The 21,794-nt window shown below is 41.6% G+C and overlaps 1 protein-coding gene across 2 annotated transcripts in view; it reads left to right on the top strand.

Moving 5' to 3' along the window:
* Positions 1–21,794, top strand: part of FAT3 (FAT atypical cadherin 3) — a 560,923-nt gene that overhangs the window by 329,740 nt on the left and 209,389 nt on the right. For both annotated transcript variants that reach the window (XM_073808321.1, XM_033862147.2), the window contains exon 3: positions 19,997–20,058. In XM_073808321.1, coding sequence (XP_073664422.1) covers positions 19,997–20,058 — 62 coding nt within the window. The remainder of the gene's footprint in view (positions 1–19,996; positions 20,059–21,794) is intronic.

Raw genomic sequence — 21,794 nt, 5'->3', positions numbered from 1 at the left:
TGCCCTTAGCAAAACAACAGGGGCAGGGTCAAAAAAAAGAGAGAGCTGAAAACTTCTACCTGTGGGCTTGCCACAGAGGAGCCCATTTACTCAGGTAGAAGATTACAACTGAGGGAATTCCCTGGCAGTGGTGGTTAGGACTTGGTGCTTTCACTGCTGGAGCCTGGGTTCGATCCCTGGTCAGGGAACTAAGATCCCACAAGCTGCACAGAGCAGCCAAAAAAAAAAAAAAAAAAAAAAAAAAATTACAACTGAGCAGAAGGGATATGGATGTAAGAGGTGCCTGCCCAGAGGAGCAGAGAGCTGTTCTGATGATCTCATTTGCAGGAGATTAACATCAACTCTGAGATTTTAATTCAGTCCATTGACTCAAATGAGATTAGATCGCTTAACCCTCACACTAGCCTCTTTGGTCTGTGGTAGAAGTTACGTCCTCTCCCTGGAATTTCCGGCCAGCAGGGTGCTGACCTCCAGACATTGCTGTGGAACCAAACTTGTAACAGACCTTTCCTGACAGTTGACACTCCAAGCTCCTGGGTTTTTGAAAGAGAATAGAGAATTCTAAGATTTTCCTGAACTTCCATATATTCTTCCTATTTTCAAATTCATCATTTACTTGTTCAGTATGGACAGATAGTTAGGTAAAATTATAAAAGTTAAATATACTTAATAACTATATAAGGAGAGAGTAAGGAGCACATCAAGTCCTTCCTTGTTGCATTATAGGTGCTTTCAGGAGCCTTGAGCACCTGAAGCTCAAGGAGTTTGAGTCACTTGCTCAAGATCATTTAGCTGAGAAGTGGGGAAGCTTGGAACCAAACCTGGATCTTTCTTCACTCCTGTCCACTGTCCTTCAGGCTAGTTCCCAAATGGAGAGCATCCAGAAACTTTTAGTCATGTAATCAAAACCCATACCGAAAACGTTCACTGGGGAAATGCAAGTAGAATGAAAAGTATGCAAAATATTTAAAGGCAAGGACAGGAGAGCTTCAGCAATGTTTACAAGTATTTTTTCATAGAGGCATTTCTCCTTTCATTCAACAGTCATTTACTGAGGGACTACTATGTGCCAGGCAGTCTTCTAGGTGCGGCAGATATGACAGTGCATAAGAACTCGAAGCTCCTGCCTTTGCAAGGCTTACATTCTAGAGAAGGGGACAGACAATAGATAAGTAAACAAGTAGGCAAACAGGATAATTTCAGACAGTAGGGTCAGAAGAAAATAAAACAAGGAGGGGGAGATATTAGATGTGGTGATCAGAGAAATATCATCTGTGGATGATATTTGAACTGAGGTCTGTGTGATGAAGAAGGAATCAGCCCTGCAGCTATGGGGAGTGGAGGGGGTGTAGGGAGATGGATCCTGGCCCAGGGAAGGGCAAGGGCAAAGGCTTAAAGCAGAAATAAGCTTTACATGTTCAATGTGAAGGAAGAATTGCTGAGTAGCTGGAATCTAGTGATAAATTACCAATGTTTTAGTGAATTGAGTTGAATTTGTTAAGTGTGAAGACTTTCTTTCAAAAGAAAGAGATGAACAAGGAGACATGGAAGAGGACAGAACCTAAGGAGAGAAACCCTCAGAGAAGATCCAGCAGAATCCAAATTATATCGGTCTGGTCTTGGCAGAGTTCTTAAGAGAAGCATGGTGTTTGGATCCCTGTAGGGTATCCTTCGGTTAATTGTGGGGGGCAGGGGTCCCAGTGACACTTAATTGAATTGATCATACAACAACTCAATGGCTTAAGACAAAAACACTGTCCACACACTAAATTTGCACTTTTCTGAAGCAGTATTGTAATGGAAAGATTTGATGTGGCCCCGAACCCACTGGGAACTGAAAAGCAAGTATAGACACTTATCTGAAGATGCTTTTCCAGTGAATGGAATAATGAATGAGAGACAAAATAAAAGACAGAATAAGCAAAATCATTCCTATGCTTTTTCAAATATTTTGGTTAAATGATGGAGTCATTTTACATGAAATAGTGGAAGATAAAATTGAATCAGAAGAGAAGTCTTGTGTCCTTGTGGTTAAGAACAAGGATTCTGGAGTCAGACAACTTGATCAAGTTTCAGATCTCTCACTAACTGTGTAACTTCTGCAAGTTGCTTGGTCTTGCTGAGAGTCCATCTCTTCATCGGCAGAATGGGGATGGGGATGATAATAGTATTTACAATTTAGGAACAGTAATTTAGAACTGTTAGGAGGATTAAATGAGATATTGCATGTAAAGTGCTCAGCACACCACTGGCAACATGGAGAATAATTAGAAAACGGTGCCAGTTGTTAGCTCTATTAGGAAAATGTGTGATCATGGAAGGAAGACAAAAAGAAGTCATAAAGCAGTTGAGTGGTTTTGAGCAGGGCCATCACCTGATTGGAGCTAAGCACTGTGGAATCTGACAAGGTGCTGCCACTCTCTGGGCCTCAGTTTCCTCATCTGCAAACCCAAGGGGGATACCAGGCCAAGTAGTAAACACTCTGAAGATGTGTCTGGCCTTGAAAATTTACTGTTTGAATAAGTTCATTGCAGAAACCTGGCGTTCGGTTGTGATCTAAAACTATGGCGACCAACCGTCCTGATTTGCCCAAGACTGAGGGGTTTCTTGGGATGCAGAACTGGGACTTTTGATGCTAAAACCAGGATAGTCTTGGGCAGATGGTTGCCCACCTTCCAAAAGTGTTGCTTCCTAGAGGAGGCAAAGGGAGTGGGGAGGAAGCTCTGTTTAAATGGTAACTCACCGACGTTCTCCTAGCATTCCCGACCTGTCACTTTGTTAGGCTCAGGTACTTGCTTGCAACTTCGTCTTGGTCCCTTTTTTCTGAGTCTGACAGAAGTAGAGAGAGAACTTTGCCCATCGTCACCTACAGTGCTGTAAAAACACTTCCATGTTAAAAGTTAAAAGAGCACCTTGCAGAGCTGACTGATTGAATGCTTGTAAGAAAAAAGGTCTTATTTTCTTTCCATTTCCAACAATAAATAATACAAAATTCCAAGGTTTCCCCTAAGGTGTCCTGAAGTAACTTTGAAACAGGACTGGGGTCCTTCTTGTCTGTGTGCTTTTGTTACCGAGTCCAAACTTGTACTGCTCACCACACAACAGGCGAATAAATTGAGAGACAATGTGTTGGGGCAAGGAATAGCAGCTTTATTCAGAAAGCTAACAGACCAAGAAGATGGTGGACTAGTGTCCCAAAGAACCATCTTACCAGAGTTAGAAGTCAGGCTTCTTTTATACTAAAAGGGGAGGGGGTGTGGTTGATTGCTGCAAACTTCTTGGTGTCAGAATCCTTTGTTCTTGCATCTGTGCACGTAGGTCAGGTCACAACTTTCCTATAAACCCCCAACAAGACAAATGTTGTTCTCCATTCTGCAACTTTTTACCTCTATATGAATGGAAAAGTGTTATGCCTTTAAAGATCAGAGCCTTGAGAATGGGCTATCCTGTATATTTCAGGCTATAGGCAACATTCTTACCTTGTAGCAAAAGCAATAGAATACAAAGGTTAAAGTAAACAGATTCAATATGGAGTCAGATTTGTTCTTCCCTACTGCACTTTTCCTGTCCCATCAGAATACTGTGAAAGGTCCTCTCTTCCGTGTCTAGCTGGCAAACTGCTGTTTCAACCAAGAGAAGTCATCATGGGAAGGCTTCCCTTGCACTCTCAGGTGGAGATCAAGGCTGACTCCTCTGTGCCCCTGTGTTACCTTTCTTCAACAGTTTAGCTATAATTATCTATCCACCGCCAGTACTGTCAGCGTTCTCTGAAGGCAAGTACCCCAGTGGTGCCAAGCCAACACTCGGGCTCAAACTGTAGTCCATGTTATATTAAAACTTCAGAGCCTAGAATGGCTGATGAGACACTACAATGCGTCCTGCCCTCTGTCCTGTCTGCTGCTCTGGTTTTTTAATGCAGAACCTTCCAGCAATTTTCTTTTCCATGGGAAAAATGAAACCCATTAATATAATTTCAAACCTTAGTCTAGCTTGAGTTCCAGGTCTTCTAGTGCCAGGGCACCAATGTGACTCACAAGAATGAAAACTGCAGCAAAATTAAATAATCTTGTTGAATGGGTGCTAAACTGGGCACCAGTTCCATCACGTGTAGCATCGACACGTACAAGTACTAATTATCCACTAATTACAACCACAGCAGAATTGAGCTCATTTTCACTGAGAAAGAAGGACTGACACTGTTTTGAATGGTTTAAAAATCCACTCTCAGACTCTGTATGCACAGCCATTTGTTCGGAAGATACTGAATTACTCAGAATGCCAGCAAAGATGATGATATTTTAACATGGGTGGTGTTTTTATTTGGCTTGCTGGTTTTTTATATGGGTACGTCTTGTGTACACACCCAGTACAAACTGTTAGCCCCAGGGCTTCCCTGGTGGTGCAATGGTTGAGAGTCCGCCTGCCGATGCAGGGGACACGGGTTCGTGCCCCGGTCTGGGAAGATCCCACATGCCGCGGAGTGGCTGGGACCGTGAGGCACGGCCGCTGAGCCTGCGCGTCCGGAGCCTGTGCTCCGCAACGGGAGAGGCCACAACAGTGAGAGGCCCGCATACCGCAAAAGAAAAAAAAAGTAAAGGCAAAAGAGGAATAAAATACATGTTAGAAAGAGTAATGAAAAACTCATTAGCATTGGCAATCTGCCATTTCCCCCCCTTAACCTCAATTAGCCACACAGACTGCAGACTCTGACATAGATACCAAAAAACATGGCTTTATGAACTTGTAACATTGTATGGTAAAAATCCAAAATACTAATTATCACAGCATATAATTCCATTTAGAATTTATTTGGAAGCTTTTTCCAAAAGGCATGGAAGCTTTGCAAGCCACAATATAAATGCTGAGTGATCATTCCCATGAATGTGGACCATTACCTGCTTTGGGTGGTGCTACACACACCTATGTTCACACACACTTCCATACACATTTTCAGTAGCATAGTTTATTCATCCAATAGGCTAATATTTATTGATCACCATCCATATGCCAGGAACTTTGAAAGATATACAGATAAGCCTAGGCTCTTAAAAGATATTCCTTTAACAAACATTAGATGAGTAAAAATACAATGGCCTGGAGAAGCCACAGTCTATTGAAGAAAACAAACACGCAAACAAAATACAAAGTGATAAAGCTATAATGGAATTGTTCATAAATTTTTCTACAAAAGAGTAGAGGGAGTATACAACTCCTCCCTGAACTGATAAAGCATTTTTCTCAAGGAGTTAGAAAGGATTCTAATTCCGCCTTTATTTCCACTTATATTTATAAAGGAAAAAATAGCATATGTTATTCATAGTAAGGAAGAAGTTAATTGCTTCCCCATTAAATCATTGCTATGTTGCAGAGGAAGAAACTGAGGCACACAACATTTTTAAAGGCACACAACATTCTAAAAGGCTTGACAAAGTCGTTGCATTCATTGATGAATGATTAAGCACAAATTTCATCATTCTTGCAAGAGATGGTAGTCTTCCCAAAGAAGAGAAGGACCGTGGAATTCCATTAATTCAGACTCTCATTGAGGAGGATTTAACAGAAGTTGAAAATGCAGATTCTAGAATATTTCAGGAAACACACGTTTCCTGCTTTCAAATAAACACATAAGGTTAATGCTAGTGTTAACAAAATGTTGCCAAACAAAAGACCTGCTTGGATGGACTCTAATGAATAGTTACGTGGGCCATTTGCAATTAGAACATCAAAATGGGGGTTCTTAAAGTGCTTTGCAAATGGTTTGTCTGGAGTACATTAAATATTCCCCTGACAACTTTCCACCCTATTAATTTACCTAGGTAGTACAAAGGTAAACTTCAACCAGCCACAGACCTATTACAAATTCTCAGATAGGTAGAATGAAAAGTAATAAGGTTTAGGTAGAATGAAAAGTAATAAGGTATAACAGTGTATATAAAAATTTAGGACAAAAGAAAAGGATTGACTTATGTGAAAATTAACTGGAAAATGTGTGATATCTAAAAAAAAAGAGTGTTGTCAGTCTTCTGATAACTTTCAAAGCTCTCCATAACAAGTGATGTTTTTCCCAGATGTTTTTAATTGGGTTTCAAAACATGGCTCTTACCTAAGACCTCATAGAGCAGAGATGATCGTAAAGGATTGCACACCTACAAAGCACGTGTGTGTTTTCAAGACTCTGCACGTCCTCTGAGTAATTTGCACTTTAACCGTCCTCCTGATTTTATCTGTCATGTGAAAACAGATGTAGAGACGTTATTTGCAGTGAAATCATTTCTAAGGGGAGTGCAGTGGTGGCTTTCACACCTCTGGAGTGTGGCAGGAATTAATGAACTTTACAGCGTTCATTTGAATAAGCAGAAGGAAACTTCAGCTTTTAGCTGTTTGGTTATTACATTTTTTAGACATTGTCAGAGGTGAACAATCTAGAGACAATAAGGTGTTCCTTTAAAATGTGATCAGAAATAGCATCCCAGTGCTCTTCAGGTTTTTAATACAAATTAAAGGTAATGCACTGCCTTTTATAGATGCTGTTTCTATTTTTCAAAACAGCATCTGCTAAGTGCAAGGCACCATGCTAAGTACTTCATATGGATCACTTTTAACCAAAAGCCTATGAGGGAGTTATTACTATCCCCACGTCAGACATGACAAGACTGAGATCAGAGAAGTGATGTAACTTGTCCTTGGTCACACAGCTACTGGCTTACTGTTACAACCATCCAGAGCTTTTTAAAAATCCCTGTACCTGGGCCCCCATCCATACCAAATAATTCAGAATGTCTGGATGTGGGACCCTGGCATCAGTATTTTTTAAAGCTCCCCAGGTGATTCCAGTGCACAGCCAAGTTTGCACAGCAATGGTCTAGAGTCAGGCTTCTCAAAATTTAGCATAGGTACAAATCACCGAGGTATGGGAGGAGCCTGCAGTTCTGCATTTCTGACTTAGCTCCCAGGTGATTCTGATGCTGCGAAGCCACGTCACACTTTGAGAGATAAGAATATACACTCACCTCTCAATAAAATTTAACAATGCATGGATGAAGGATTTCTTATTAATATATCTTTGAACAAGTTATTTAAACTGTGAGCATTGGTTTCCTTATCTGTCAGATGACAGGGTAAGAAGTAGAAAGTTTACAATTTTTGTTGCCCCAATGTTCAGACCCATGTAAGGGGAATCTCAAGATGGGAAGGAAGCAAGATTAGACCATTGAACACATATGATACTCCAGGCATTATTCTTGGAACTAACAATAAGAGCAACATTTTTGAGCATTTAATATGTCCCAGGAACCAAGCCAAGCATTTAAAATTGATTATTTAATTTAATAAGCCTCATTTTACTTAAAGAAGCTAAATAACTCACTGAAGAACAGGAAGTTGCCTAGGGCTGGTAACGGGGATGTGAAGTCAGGCAGTCTGATGTCACAGCCTAAGTACTGTTTACTTGATGGTACATGATGGTGGTTCATGGTGCCTCTCAGGCTAGATAATCTTTAAAACCCATCCATATAGTATAATTTAGATTGCCAGCCACTTCTTCCTTATTTTGATCATCCAATATTCAGAATTCTGTAAAAAAATATATCTTGGCAGAAAGAGAAATGGGGAGACGTGCGCCATATTGCACATCTGAGCACACACATCAGTGGTATGTTAATGGCACTTAAAATGGCATCATTTCTTGCGACATCCCTAATATTGGTTCACCATCTGTAGCTTAATTTCTCTGAAGAAATCCAATATGGCATTCAAGGTTTAGCTAAATCGCCTAGAGACTTCTTCAGGTGCACAAATACTTCTTCATCTAGGCTGAATTAGAAGGCAGAGCCGGAGGGCTGTGTGAGACTGGGAGGGAGAGAGCCATGAGGATTGGTGATGAGGCGAGGAATTGAGGGAAGAACAGATGGGACTGGTAAGTATCCAGGTATTCTGGCAAAATGAGACTCGTACACAGCATCTCCGGTCCTAAGTGTATGTGTGTGTACATGTACATGTGTGTGTGGGGGGGGTGCGTGTGGCAGGATCACCTTGTATGAGAGAGAATTACTCAGAGGAGATGGCTTTTGGAAATATTCTCCACCATACATCCTCAGCATTACCCCTCCCTTGTTAGCCACTATCCTATCCTTCACTCTAATGACAGGTTGCCTTGACCCAGATCCCCCAATCGATTTCATCTGTAATGAGTAGCACAGTGAGGGAGCGGGATTTGCCTGAACCTCAGAACTCTCCCTCCAGGCTGCAGGCAAGTCCATCTGTCATCCAGGCCTGAAGGGAAGGTGCAAGGTATGAGCCAGCATGAACACTTTTCCTTTACAAGCTGGCTTTTCCCCTTTGCTACCTGTAGTACCTACAGAATACTGTATCCAAAGGGGAAAGTGTTTCTGGCAGGAGAGAACTGCCTGCGATTTCCCTACTGCTAAGGCAGAATTGGGAAATTCTATCCATTGGCTTGCAAAGAAAAATAAGTGAAAGTTACCTGTGACAGAAAACCAACAACTATGAATCATGTTTGACTCACGAGGTCTTTCATACTTCGGTTTAAGATGCATTCTCACTTATACAGCTTTAAAACTTCTATCAGCATCTTGGAAATCACTATTTACAAAGAAAAGTCCAAGTTGCAGGCTTAGAATTCCATCGATGATTTCTCCTGTCAGATTTTCTTTTTTTTAAATTTTTTTTATTTTATTTTATTTTTTGGCTGCATCGGGTCTTAGTTGCAGCACGTGAGATCTTTGTTAAGGCATGTGGGATCTTTCGTTGCGGCACAGCATGGGCTTCTCTCTAGTTGTGGCACGTGGGTTTTCTCTCTCTTGTTGAGGCACACAAGCTCAGTAGCTGTGGCGCGAGGGCTTAGTTGTCCCGCTTCATGTGGGATCTTAGTTCCCTGACCAGGGATCACACCTGCATCCCCTACATTGGAAGGTGGATTCTTTACCACTGGACCACCAAGGAAGTCCCCAGATTTTCTGAAGGAAATTTAATAGCAGCACTGTGTGCCCAATTGAGCAACTCCAAATCTTTACATCCGATGAAACAGCCCTTACTTAAGAAGAATGCCTGATGGGGCCAGTTCCCAGAATCCTTTTTTTAACCCCTCTCATATGTATATGTTTTTTCCTTCTGGTTTTTCTTTTGAAAGAAACATCATGTAGTCCAAACAAACATTATTTAGTCTTTTTTTAAGCAAACCTGATATGTGTTTTCACCTCAACTTTAATTTTTTTCTACAACCTGAAACTTCCATGTACTGTGTCCATTTCATTCTCTTTGAATTAATTCAGTGCACAGTCTGATGTCCATCTGTAAATACTATAGGGAATATTTTAAGCCTTCCTAATAGGCTGAAATGAGTGGTAGAAAAAGACTTTCTCTTACGGAGTCCAAGCTCTTACTGCTTGCCACATGATAGGCCAATAAATCGAGAGATGAATTGTTGGGGCAAGGAATAGTGACTTTATTTGGATAGTCAGCAGACCGAAAAGATGGTGGACTAGTGTCCCAAAGAACCAACTTACCTGATCAGCCTTCTTTTATTCTAAAAGGGGAAGGGGTGTGGCTGGTTGTTGCAAACTACTTGGTGCAGGAATCCTTTGTTCTCGCAGCTGTCCACATCTAGTCACAATATTCCTATAAACCTCCAACAAGACAATTCTTATTTTCTTTTCTGCAACTTTTTAATCTCTATATGAATGGAAAAGTGTTATGCCTTTAAAGGTCAGAGCCTTGAGAATGGGCTATCATATATATTTCCGGTTATAGGCAACATTCTTTTACCCAGATGCAGAGCCCTAGAGCTAAAGGAATAGATCCAGTATGGAGTCAGGTTTGTTCTTCTCTGTTACATTTCTAGAAGTTAGAATCTTGTGGAAGAGACAATAAACCTGAGAATAACAACAGTGTTGTTTTTTTTTCCTACTTAAAAACATACATTCATAGTTAACTGATGTTTTTATTTTGCTCCTTTTAGAAATATGCATATGAGTGCTTAAGTGTTGATTTTGTGGATAAATAAAAACCAGAACACAGCCCCTCTTGTTCCTGCCTGGGTGACCCTCCCATGTCCTGCACAGCTGGACTCAGGTCCATAACAGAAAGTGGGGTCCAGTGAGGGAGCAGGAAAGGAAGAAGAAGAATGATCGCCTTGTAATGTTTCTATATTACTATAGGCTCTTCACATCTAAAAGAGACTTCAGGGTATTCCTAGATGAGGAAACAGGTCTAGAAAAAAAAAGATGTGATGGCTCAAATCTCATAGCCAGTTACTGACCAAGGTGAAACTGAGACGCAGGTCTCCTGGCTCCTACGCAGGTGGCTTTGCCATGGCTCTGTATCCTTTTCTGCTAGGAACATATTGGAGAAGTTTCAGAGTTAGAGTCCCTGAGTTTGAATAATGGCTCAGTCATAGCTGACCTTGAGCAAGTTATTTCCCTCAGTTTCCTACTCTGAACAGAGTCAAAATAGTTGCTGTGTCTCTGAACTCTTGTGAGATTAAATGAGGTCACATATGCAAACTGTTTAGTATAGTGTTTGGTACATAGTACTCAATAAATGTTGTATACTACTGTATTATTTTTTGCCCACCTTTCCTCATAAATTAGATAGAAACCAGGATGTTGGAGAACCATAGAATGGGCAAGTAGCCCCTGTATCTAACATTAAAGATTGAAATCTTTAACTAGCCACTGAAAAATTAAAAAATAAGACTATCAGGAACTGTTCTAATGATCTCCAACTATCAGCACAGAAGAGGTTGTCCAAAAGTTGGGAAAACATTAAAATTATTCAAAGAATGGATGAAAGCATTCAGGTAACTTTAACTCCCATGCTTTGGGGCCATTGTGGCCATTCTGGATAAAACAATATCGGACTTCCCTGGTGGCACAGTGTTTAAGAATCCACCTGCTGATACAAAATTAATGCACAGAAATCTCTTGCATTCCCATACAATAATGATGAAAAATCTGAAAGAGAAATTAAGGAAACACTCCCATTTATCATTGCAACAAACCTGCCAAAGGAAACAAGATACCTGTATGCAGAAAACTATAAGACACTGATGAAAGAAATTAAAGATGATACAAACAGATGGAGAGAAATACCATGTTCTTGGATTGGAAGAATCAACGCTGTGAAAATGACTATAATACCAAAAGCAATCTACAGATTCAGTGCAATCCCTATCAAACTACCAGTGGCATTTTTCACAGAACTAGAACAAAAAAATTCACAATTTGTATGGAAACCCAAAAGACCCTGAATAGGCAAAGCAATCTTGAGAAAGAAAAACGGAGCTGGAGAAATCAGGCTCCCTGAATTCAGACTATGCTACAAAGCTACAATAATCAAGACAGTATGGTACTGGCCCAAAAATAGAAATATAGATCAATGGAACAGGATAGAAAGCCCAGAGATAAACCCATGCACATATGGTCATCTTATCTTTGATAAAGGAGGCAAGAATTTACAGTGGAGAAAGGACAGCCTCTTCAATTATTGGTGCTGGGAAAACTGGACAGCTACATGTAAAAGAATGAAATTAGAACACTCCCTAACACTGTATACAGAAATAAACTCAAAATGGATTAAAGACCTAAATTTAAGGCCAGACACTATCAAACTCTTAGAGGAAAATATGTGCAGAACACTCTATGACATAAATCACAGCAAGATCCTTTTTGACCCACCTCCTAGAGAAATGGAAATAAAAACAAAAATAAACATATGGGACCTAAGGAAACTTAAAAACTTTTGCACAACAAAGGAAACTATAAATGAGATGAAAAGACAACCCTCAGAATGGGAGAAAATATTTGCAAATGAAGCAACTGACAAAGGATTAATCTCCAAAATATATAAGCAGCTCATGCAGCTCAATATCAAAAAAAACAAACAACCCAATCCAAAAATGGGCAGAAGACCTAAATAGACATTTCTCCAAAGAAGATATACACAGATTGCCAACAAACACATGAAAGGATGCTCAACATCACTAATCATTAGAGGAGTGCAAATCAAAATTACAATGAGGTATCACATCACACCGGTCAGAATGGCCATCATCAAAATATCTACAAACAATAAATGCTGGAGAGGGTGTGGAGAAAAGGGAATCCTCTTGCACTGTTGGTGGGAATGTAAATTGATACAGCCACTATGGAGAACAGTATGGAGGTTCCTTAAAAAACTAAAAATAGAACTACCATATGACCCAGCAATCCCACTACTGGGCATATACCCTGAGAAAACCATAATTCAAAAAGAGTCATGTACCGCAATGTTCATTGCAGCACTATTTATAATAGCCAGGACATAGAAGCAACCTAAGTGTCTATTGACAGATGAATGGATAAAGAAGATGTGGCACATATATACAATGGAATATTACTCAGACATAAAAAGAAACAAAACTGAACTATTTGGAGAGAGGTAGATGGACCTAGAGTTTGTCATACAGAGTGAAGTAAGTCAGAAAGAGAAAAACAAATACCATACACTAACACATATATATGGAATCTAAAAAAAGATGGTTCTGATGAACCTAGGAGCAGGACAGGAATAAAGATGTGGACGTAGAGAATGGACTTGAGGACATGGGGAGGGGGAAGTGTAATCTGGGACGAAGTGAGAGAGTAGCATTGACATATATACACTACCAAATGTAAAATAGATAGCTAGTGGGCAGCAGCTGCATAACACAGGGAGATCAGATAGTTCCTTTGTGACCACCTAGTGGGGTGGGATAGGGAGGGTGGGAGGGAAACGCAAGAGGGAGGGGATATGGGGATATATGTATACATATAGCTGATTCACTTTTTTATGCAGCAGAAACTAACACAACATTGTAAAGCAATTATACTCCAATAAAGATGTTAAAAAACAAAAAAGAATCTACCTGCCAGTGCAGGGAACATGGGTTCAAGCCCTGGTCTGGGATGATCCCACATGCCTTGGAGCAACTAAGACTATGCACCACAGCTACTGAGCCTGCGCTCTAGAGCCTGGGAGCCACAACTACTGAGGCCACGTGCCACAACTACTGGAGCCCGCATGCCTAGAGCCCGTGCTCTGCAACAAGAGAAACCACCACAATGAGAAGCCTGCGCACCAGAACGAAGACCCAACACAGCCAAAAATAAATAAATAAATACATTTATTTTTTTAAAAAAAGAAGAAAAGAAAACAATATTGAGCGTTCTGAGAGACTGCATCCATGTCACCCTGATTCAAACAAGTTTTGCTTGATACCCTCAATGTACCAGTTTCTATATTAAATGCCAGGGACATGAGATGAATAAGATCTATTAACTACGTTTACTTATATCCTGTTAGGGAAAATTGACTCTTTAACAAATAATTAGAGCCAAATATTGGGTGCTCTACTAGTAGTACTGTTGTATTCAACAAACATAATGGGCACTGATTGAGGTTCCTGAGCTCAACTGGTGAACCACCCAAAGCCTTCCTGAAACTGTGGTCTAGAAAAAGATCCAAACAATAGATGAGTTACTTACCACATGCTAGAGGAGGAAAGGTCAGAGAAGGCTTTGCAGATAGGTGACATTTGAACTATCTGGAAGGATGGTGAGAGGGTTTACCAGATAGCCAGGGTAGGCATGGAGAAATGGTAAGCAGACGAAATTGAATATGAAAAAAGACAGAGAGTAAGCACTAATTGTAGCTCACAGGGCTGATACTCCATTTGTATTTGTAATACCAAACTCAGTTTCCAACAGTCCTGGAAAATTCTGCTGAAACAGCTAAGACCTACACTGCTTCAAGCAGTACTTAAGGGAAATGTCAATGTCATGGCAATAGATTACACAGCTGAGACCCAGGACACCCACAGGCCGGAAAAGCAGGGGAAATATGTCATCCTTACAAGTATCACTTCTCTGACCATAACTACATAGAACATTTTAAGTTCTTTTTGGAAAAGGCAGCCATGTTTTCATGCTCAGACTGTTTATCAGAAAGGTCGTTAGATTCCCCCATTTCCACAGCAAAAAAAATCAAAAACAGTCCTTTTTAAAGTAATTGCACGGTTCCAGCCATATGCTCTCCCGTCCTCTTTAAAGCGTATCATTCACTTAGGACTGGCGTAATTCCCCTCCTAAATTGGAGGTTTGCATATGTAATTATATCAAATGATGTGTTTGTTTATATCTCCAAACCACATTCAAAACCTTGCCTATGATTTATCTTTGAAATTCGATTTCATCATGTCAGTCCCCAACTTACTGTGCCCAATGGGTCTACAGTTACATGTGTGATGTATACGCCTCTCTCTTGCAGAGATTACAGGATAAGGGTGCCTTCTACAATGATGAATCAGAGCAGTTGAAGAGGGAGATTGATCTGTTACAGTTTCTGCCCTGTTCTAAGACCCAACTGCATTCAGCTACAACAAAGTTGTTTAGAAAGGAAGAGGCAGCTTTGGCAATTTTGCCTAATTCCTCTGGACCGGGAGGAATGGCTCACTTCATTGCTGTCTGACTGTAAAACATACCGTGCAGCTACAGCTCCATAGCTCATCCTAAGTACGCAACTTTAGAAGGAAGAAAGCTTTTGCCCCTTCTTAGTTTAGCTGGCTGTGTCTTGACAACAAGGTTTATTTTCAGTGCAAATAACTACCAGTTGTGACTTTAACCCAAAATGTACCTTTCATTATTTTTATGTTCTAGATTCCCCATGGACAAACCTGATGGCTCTATTCATTCCAGCCCCTCTTCCTACCAGATTCCTAAACTAACTCATTCATTCATTCACTCAATCATTTAAGTATTTTTTAATTTATTTTTTATTTGAAGTGTAGTTGATGTTGAATATTCTATAAGTTACAGGTGTACAATATAGTGATTCTCAAATTTTAAAGGTTATACTCCAGTTATAGTTATTATAAAAGATTGACTATATTCCCCGTGTTGTATAATACATCTTTGTAGTTTATTTTTTACCTAATAGTTTGTACCTCTGAATCCCCTACCCCTATATTGCCCCTCCCTGCTCCCCTCTCCCCACTGGTAACCACTAGTTTGTTCTCTATATCTACGAGTCTGCTTCTTTTTTGTTATATTCACTAGTTCGTTGTATTTTTTAGATTCCACATGTAAGAGATATCGTACAGTGTTTGTCTTTCTTTGCCTGGCTTATTTCACTTAGTCATTCAACCGTTTAAGTGTTTTTTGTTTGGTTTTGTTTGTTTGTTTTGCGGTACGCGGGCCTCTCACTGTTGCGGCCTCTTCCGTTGCGAAGCACAGGCTCCGGACGCGCAGGCTCAGCGGCCATGGCTCACGGGCCCAGCCGCTCTGCGGCATGTGGGATCTTCCCAGATCGGGTCACAAACCCGTGTCCCCTGCATCGGCAGGCGGACTCTCAACCACTGCGCCACGAGGGAAGCCCCCGTTTAAGTATTTTGAAAGTTCTGTCTTCTCTAGGGACTTCCCTGGTGGCGCAGTGGTTAAGCATCTGCCCGCCAATTTAGGGTACACGGGTTCAAGCCCTGGTCTGGGAAGATCCCACATGCCACAGAGCAACCAAGCCTGTGCACCATAATTACTGAGCCTGCGCTCTAAAGCCTGTGAGCCACAACTACTGAGCCCACGTGCCACAACAACTGAAGCCCGGGTACCTAGAGCCTGTCCTCCGCAACAAGAGAAGCCACCGCAATGAGAAGCCCGCGCACCGCAACGAAGAGTAGCCCCCGCTTGCCGCAACTAGAGAAAGCCTGTGCGCAGCAACAAAGACCCAACGCAGCCAAAGATTTAAAATAAATTAATTAATTTTAAAAAGCAGGTTGAATTAAAAAAAAAAAAGATCTGTCTCTTCTAAACATGAAAGACGTGTTCAAATCTACAAGGCAGAGTTTGTGATCTCCTACTGATTTTTAAATGGCTTTACTGATAAATAATTTACGTACAATAACAATCTGGCTTTACTGATACATAATTTATGTACAGTAACAATCACCTGTTTAAAGCATACAATTCAATGGTTTTCAGAATACTTATGGAACTATGCAACCATCACCATAATCTGTAATTTTCGAGAATTTTCATCAGCCCCAGAAGAAACCTTGTACCCCTTAGAAGTCACTCTCTGTCCCTTGCCCCAACTTGTCCCATTTCCTACTGATTTTCACTTTTTTTTTTTTTCTTTTTTTTTGCCGTACGCGGGCCTCTCACTGCGTGACCTCTCCCGTTGCGGAGCACAGGCTCCGGACGCGCAGGCTCAGCGGCCATGGCTCACGGGCTCAGCCGCTCCGCGGCATGTGGGATCCTCCCGGACCGGGGCACGAACCCGTGTCCCCTGCATCGGCAGGCGGACTCTCAACCACTGCGCCACCAGGGAAGCCCTGATTTTCACTTTTGACGTAGATTTTTTTCCTCTGCCTTTTACTTTAGATCTGTGAAAATAAAGGTGATAGAAACCCAGAGAAATGCAGAGGTTTCCTTGCCTTTCCTCCACAAACAGAAACTCCTTGGCTTTCTCACAGCTCCAGGTTCACTGTTTATGTTGTTTCAGACTTTTCAGGAAGCCTGTCTTCTTCCCTGTTGACTGATAAATAGGTGAAAAGCACATCCTGGGGGAGGTAGGCAGATGGAAGGGAGCCACACTGCTCTCCCACCTATACCTGGGCATTGTGAAAAGAAGTGGCTTTTCTAAAGAATTACCCTCAGGATAATCGGGAGAGGAAGCTGACCTCCTTCCTGAGCACCGTCATACCACAGTGGGCTGTGGCTGCATGACCTGGGCAAGGAGGACCTGAAATGACACGAGATCCTACAGGGGGTGGGGAGTGCAGACAGAGGGCAAAAGGGTTCCTGGTCTTTTGTTCTTGGAAGGGCAGCAGGCGAACAAGAGCAGAGGCTGACAGCCCTTTCACCCGTGTGTAGCCTCCATATAACAAGTATTTCTCATTCCCATTGTGACCTCTAACAGAGGATGCCCCCTGAAGAGGTGGTGAGGTCTGTGAAAGCCTCCCACCCCCTTTGGAGAACACACTTACATCTCACTTGGAAAGAGCCACCGTGACATATAATCTTCTGGGATAGCATGGCCTGAAAATGCAGGCATCGGATTTGTGCTTTAGATGCTCCCTGGTGTGACCAAGCTGACCCTTAGTCAATGTGACTCAGAGAGCAGGCTCCTCTTTATTCCTCCTTTATCACCTCAGTGCACCAGTGCATTCACACATCTCCATCCCGCCCTCGCTCACCCTCCCAACACACACACACACACACACACACACACACACACACACACACACACACACACACACTGAGCCCAAGGTCGGATCCAGATGCTAAAGCTTCTCAGGTGTATTTCATTCTTGGATGGGCAGAAAAATTCATGTCAATAAAAGTCATAGTGAGATTCAACAAAGGATAGTGGAATTGCAGAAAGCCTTCTCTTAGAATCAGAGACCATCTCAAGGTATCACCCCAGGAGACTTAGACACAGTAAATGAGGGATGGAGCGGGGCACAGGATCTCTTTCTGAGTTTCCCGGGAGGTTCTGATGGGTAGCTAGAGAAAGGGAAGTTACCGATTCTCTCCCTTGAAACTCTTGAGAACGGTCTTCTCTCTGTCAACTCTGACAATAGTTCAGAAGTGCCTAGCACTGTGCCATTCACATAGAGGAATTTAGGAAATGGTTTAAATGAATACTAAAGGCACACACTCCCTCCCCATCCACAGATACTCTCCCCACACACAAAATAATACCCTCCAAAACAAACACTTTCTAAGTCTGTCTGTAGCAAAACTGAAGATTAGAATATGAATAATCCATCTTTTCTACAGCAACTTTTGTCAACTGATCCTTAATGAACTTCCTGTTTTGTTTTAGGCCAGGGGCTTAGGTGGACCACAGGGCTTCTGAATCGGAAGGCAGGTGTTTCCCGTGAAGTCACTCTGTCAACCTGTCTGGCGGTAAAATATAGACATATGAGCAAAGGATTGCAGTAAAAGGCCAGGAATGATACTGTGGTGGAGTATACTCATTCTGTTAGTATGTATCAGGTGGACCCTTAACACTGGGAGAGGGGGTCACCTCTCCAACACCTGAGCTAACACCTGAGCTAAATTCGAAAAAATCTGTGGATGAGTGGGGCACATTCCAGAAAGCATTCATGGAGAGGCAGATCATTTATGCAATGGGAATGTGGGTTTCCCTCCCGTGGGGAGCGTGGACAGGTGAGAGTGGAGAGGAGTGGGTTTGAAACCACACAGGTCAGATTGGGGCTGGAACCCATTCGCACCTCAGATGGGATTCGAACCCAGCCAAAACTCAGACTGGGACTTGAACTCACGGGCTGGAACTCGAACCCACTGTCTTTTAGTTAAAAATCACTCACCTGGGGTCAGGACTTACTAAAACTCAAGCTGTTTATGTCTCTGCACAGAAGGAATTCAGAGAGAGGTGAAGTGATAGGTAAGAAGTAGATTTATTAACATAGGGTGCTTTTGAGGGATATAAGTGGCCCGGCAAGGGAGCTCTGCCCCAAGAACTAAGTGGGAAAGAAGGTGTATTTAGGGAGATACACATTCCATGGACAGAATGCGGTACATTTCAGAAGGCAAGAGTGGCCCGAAATACGGGGTGTTAATTTTTACAGGCTGAGTAATTTCATGGGCTAACAAAGTGGGAGGATTATTCCAACACTTACAGAGAAGGGGTGGGGATTTCCAGAAACTGGGCACCACTCACTATTTGGCCTTTTAAGGTTAGCCTCAGAGCTGTCATAGTGCCTGTGGGTGTGTCATTTAGCTGATACTAATGTATTACAATGAGCATATAATGAGGCTCAAGGTCTACTGGAAGTCTAATCTTCTACCGTCTTGGGCCTAATCGGTTCTAGCCAGTTTTGTTATATCCTCAATGGCTATGTCACTCTTTGAAAGGTTGTGCCCTGCGCCCTTCCCTCCTGTCTCAGGGTCAGCTTGTAAACAGCCATGCCAGCTGCGGTGGGATTTTATTTTGAAGGCCATGTGAAGTCATCTAACCTCTGGTAGTCTTACTCCCACCTGAAAACAAAAACGTGAGCTCCTCAGCAGATTTCGATAAAATACCTTTTCTATATTTCATGTACCTCACCAGCATTGGGAGTGAGCTTTTCGTGTGATTTCTCTGTTATCTCATGTCAATCAGCATATGCCATGAAAGGAGCCCAGTCCATGGTGTCTTATCTTCAGGGGCATTGAAGAATCAAAAAATAGAATGTAAATTTGACCTCCTCATTGCCATTTGACAATAATCATAATAAAACTTGCAATAGACAAATTGGGTGTCCTTGACGGTTTTGTCTTCTCCTTCCCTTTTCTTTGCCTTTATACTCAAAGGGGTGATTCATTTATGGGAAATGCCATTCATAGGAAAGATAGATATTTCCCACGTGGAACTTATTTTGTGTAAAGATTTAAACAAATAATACAAAGTGATAAAACTACAGTATATGAGATCTTCTGTATGTGAGATATTATATTTGAAATAATTATGTGTACAAGTAGTTATTACAGAAATAACCTTCTTTGTCAAGTATAACCAAAAAGATTATATAAGCAGAAAAATGTTAAATAAGAAAAGTTCTGTTTTATACCCTGCCTCTAATCAGCTTCAACAACCTATTAATTGTTCAAGAACTCTTAAAATCTTTAATAAGTTTCCTATGGTAGAATATCAGTCATATGCAAATGAATCATTGAAGTTCCAGAAAAACAATGGTTCTTTAGTGAGGTTTCATATCCCCAAAGTGATGAAAATACCTCATATGTGGTAAGCAGAACTGAGAAACAAATTTTTCAAGTTTTCTTTGTAAATTTTATTTTGTTTGAAGAATAATTCTGAGACCATCTGACTGTCACTAAGGACTGGCCAGTTTTACTGTTCCCCATTGCTTTTGCTTTTGCTTTAACTGGACTTGCTTCCCACCCTCAGTAAGCTGCTTGCCCCAGATATTTAAAAGTCAAATATTCTCATTTCTACACAGGTCTGATTACAACAACTTCAAGGAAATTGGATCGAGAACAGCAGGCAGAACATTTTCTGGAGGTAAGCGCCTAGAGGGAGCCAGTATTCATTAAAAGTGACTTTTCCTCAACTGCTTTAACCTTCCACGGGAACTGGAACTTGAATGTGTGTGAACAGTGGGTTGCAAAATGCGGCTGTTTCTCTTGGGCTGGTTGGTTCCGAAGTTGGAGATTTCTGGTGCATTCCTCTGAATGCACTCCTGTGTGCAGAAAGTAGATGGCAGGGTGGGGACTTTGCGTTTCCTGAAAGCAAGCAGATGTATGGACTTTGTGCCCCTTTGTCAATAACTGGAAAAGAAAGTTCAGGAGCAGAGCCCTGTAAGCCATCATGGCCTCAGAGGTAAAAAGAGAGTGGGCCGAAGTGCCGCAGTAAAAGTGAAGTACGTCCTTTGTGAAGAAGTGCTCTGCTCAGCCCCTCGTTTCTTTTCTTGGGAGAGGGATTGAGAGAGAGAAAGCTGCCAGTTGATTCACTGCCTGAGAAGACTGTTTCTGAAACCATGAAATGTGCTCCTATAATTCATGAAGACAAAAACAACAGCAATAAAAACTATAAGAGCATTATTTCTGGAGGAAAAAAGACCAGGGATGAGAAAATAGATATGAAAGAGTCTTGTGGAACATTCTTTCCATACATAGCGAGTATCTTTATTGGGAAGCTTGAAGCCTGGGTAGTATGTATGACGCGGCGATTTAAGTGTGACAGTCTGATACCGAACGGATGACAATGCTTAGGAGGTAGAGCTTTGTTTTATTGTGCCCATGCTGCTAAAATGATTTGTCAGTCCCAAGAACCACTCACTGGAATCCACAGGTCCTATACACACTCACACACTCCTCAGATCTCTTCTGAAATTCCCCTTTAAGTCAGTTCAGCAGTAATGATTTATTTAAAGAACACTGGACTAGGAATCCGTGCCTTGGGTCCTAGGGCTTCCCTGCTATGATTAGGTTGGAGCCTTGGAAGCTGTTTCATTGCCCTGGACTTCAGTGTGGCACATAATTGCTACTCCATATACCTCAAAGGATCTCTGTTAGGATCAAACTTGATATTTTATATCAAAGTATTTTTAAAACTCCTAAAGCACTACACATAATAAAGGATTATTATTATTATGCAGCCTTGTGATAAGCCTTTTAAAACATTGCTACCGTCACAAAAAGATGAAAGACTCCAGGCTGCCGAAAAATAATTATTTTAATTCTTTTTCAAAATCATCCTAATGGGCTACATACCTGGTCCAGAATTAGAGTCGGTTTGCCAGAATAAAAACGCCTTATGTTATATTCATGGGCTTCTTTCCTTTGCAGCAGTGTCCAGGCCTCCTGGAGAGGCTATGTTCTCAGGTAGTTGAACCTATTACCTCCCAGCAGGGAAAACAGAGGGTGTCTCATTAACTGGGGGATCTGCCTGAGATCACTTACTGCCTTGTCCCTGGAAAGGTGGTGTTCTGGGGGTGTTTGGGGGCGTGCAGAGTGCGACTCTAGGGAAAAGAGGCAAAAGTGTTTTCCGGGCATTTGAATACACTTCCCAAAAGAATCCTAAACAGTTTCACATCGTTTACAGACTTACATGAATACTCACTCAACACTTTGGTCCTTTGGACAACATGGGTGCTCAGTAAAACGTAGTTAGTATCATTGTGGTTTTATTATCATATGGTGTCACAATACCTGAACTCTCCTACAGATTCAGCTTCATCTCCACACTCCAAGACAGACAGTAGCTCCAGGCAACTGCAGGACTGAAGGAGCCACAGG

Source organism: Tursiops truncatus, chromosome 8, assembly GCF_011762595.2.
Source record: "Tursiops truncatus isolate mTurTru1 chromosome 8, mTurTru1.mat.Y, whole genome shotgun sequence".
In the NCBI taxonomy this organism is placed as follows: domain Eukaryota; kingdom Metazoa; phylum Chordata; class Mammalia; order Artiodactyla; family Delphinidae; genus Tursiops; species Tursiops truncatus.
Note: the sequence above shows the minus strand (reverse complement) of the source record. Positions and strands in the feature narration are given on the sequence as shown.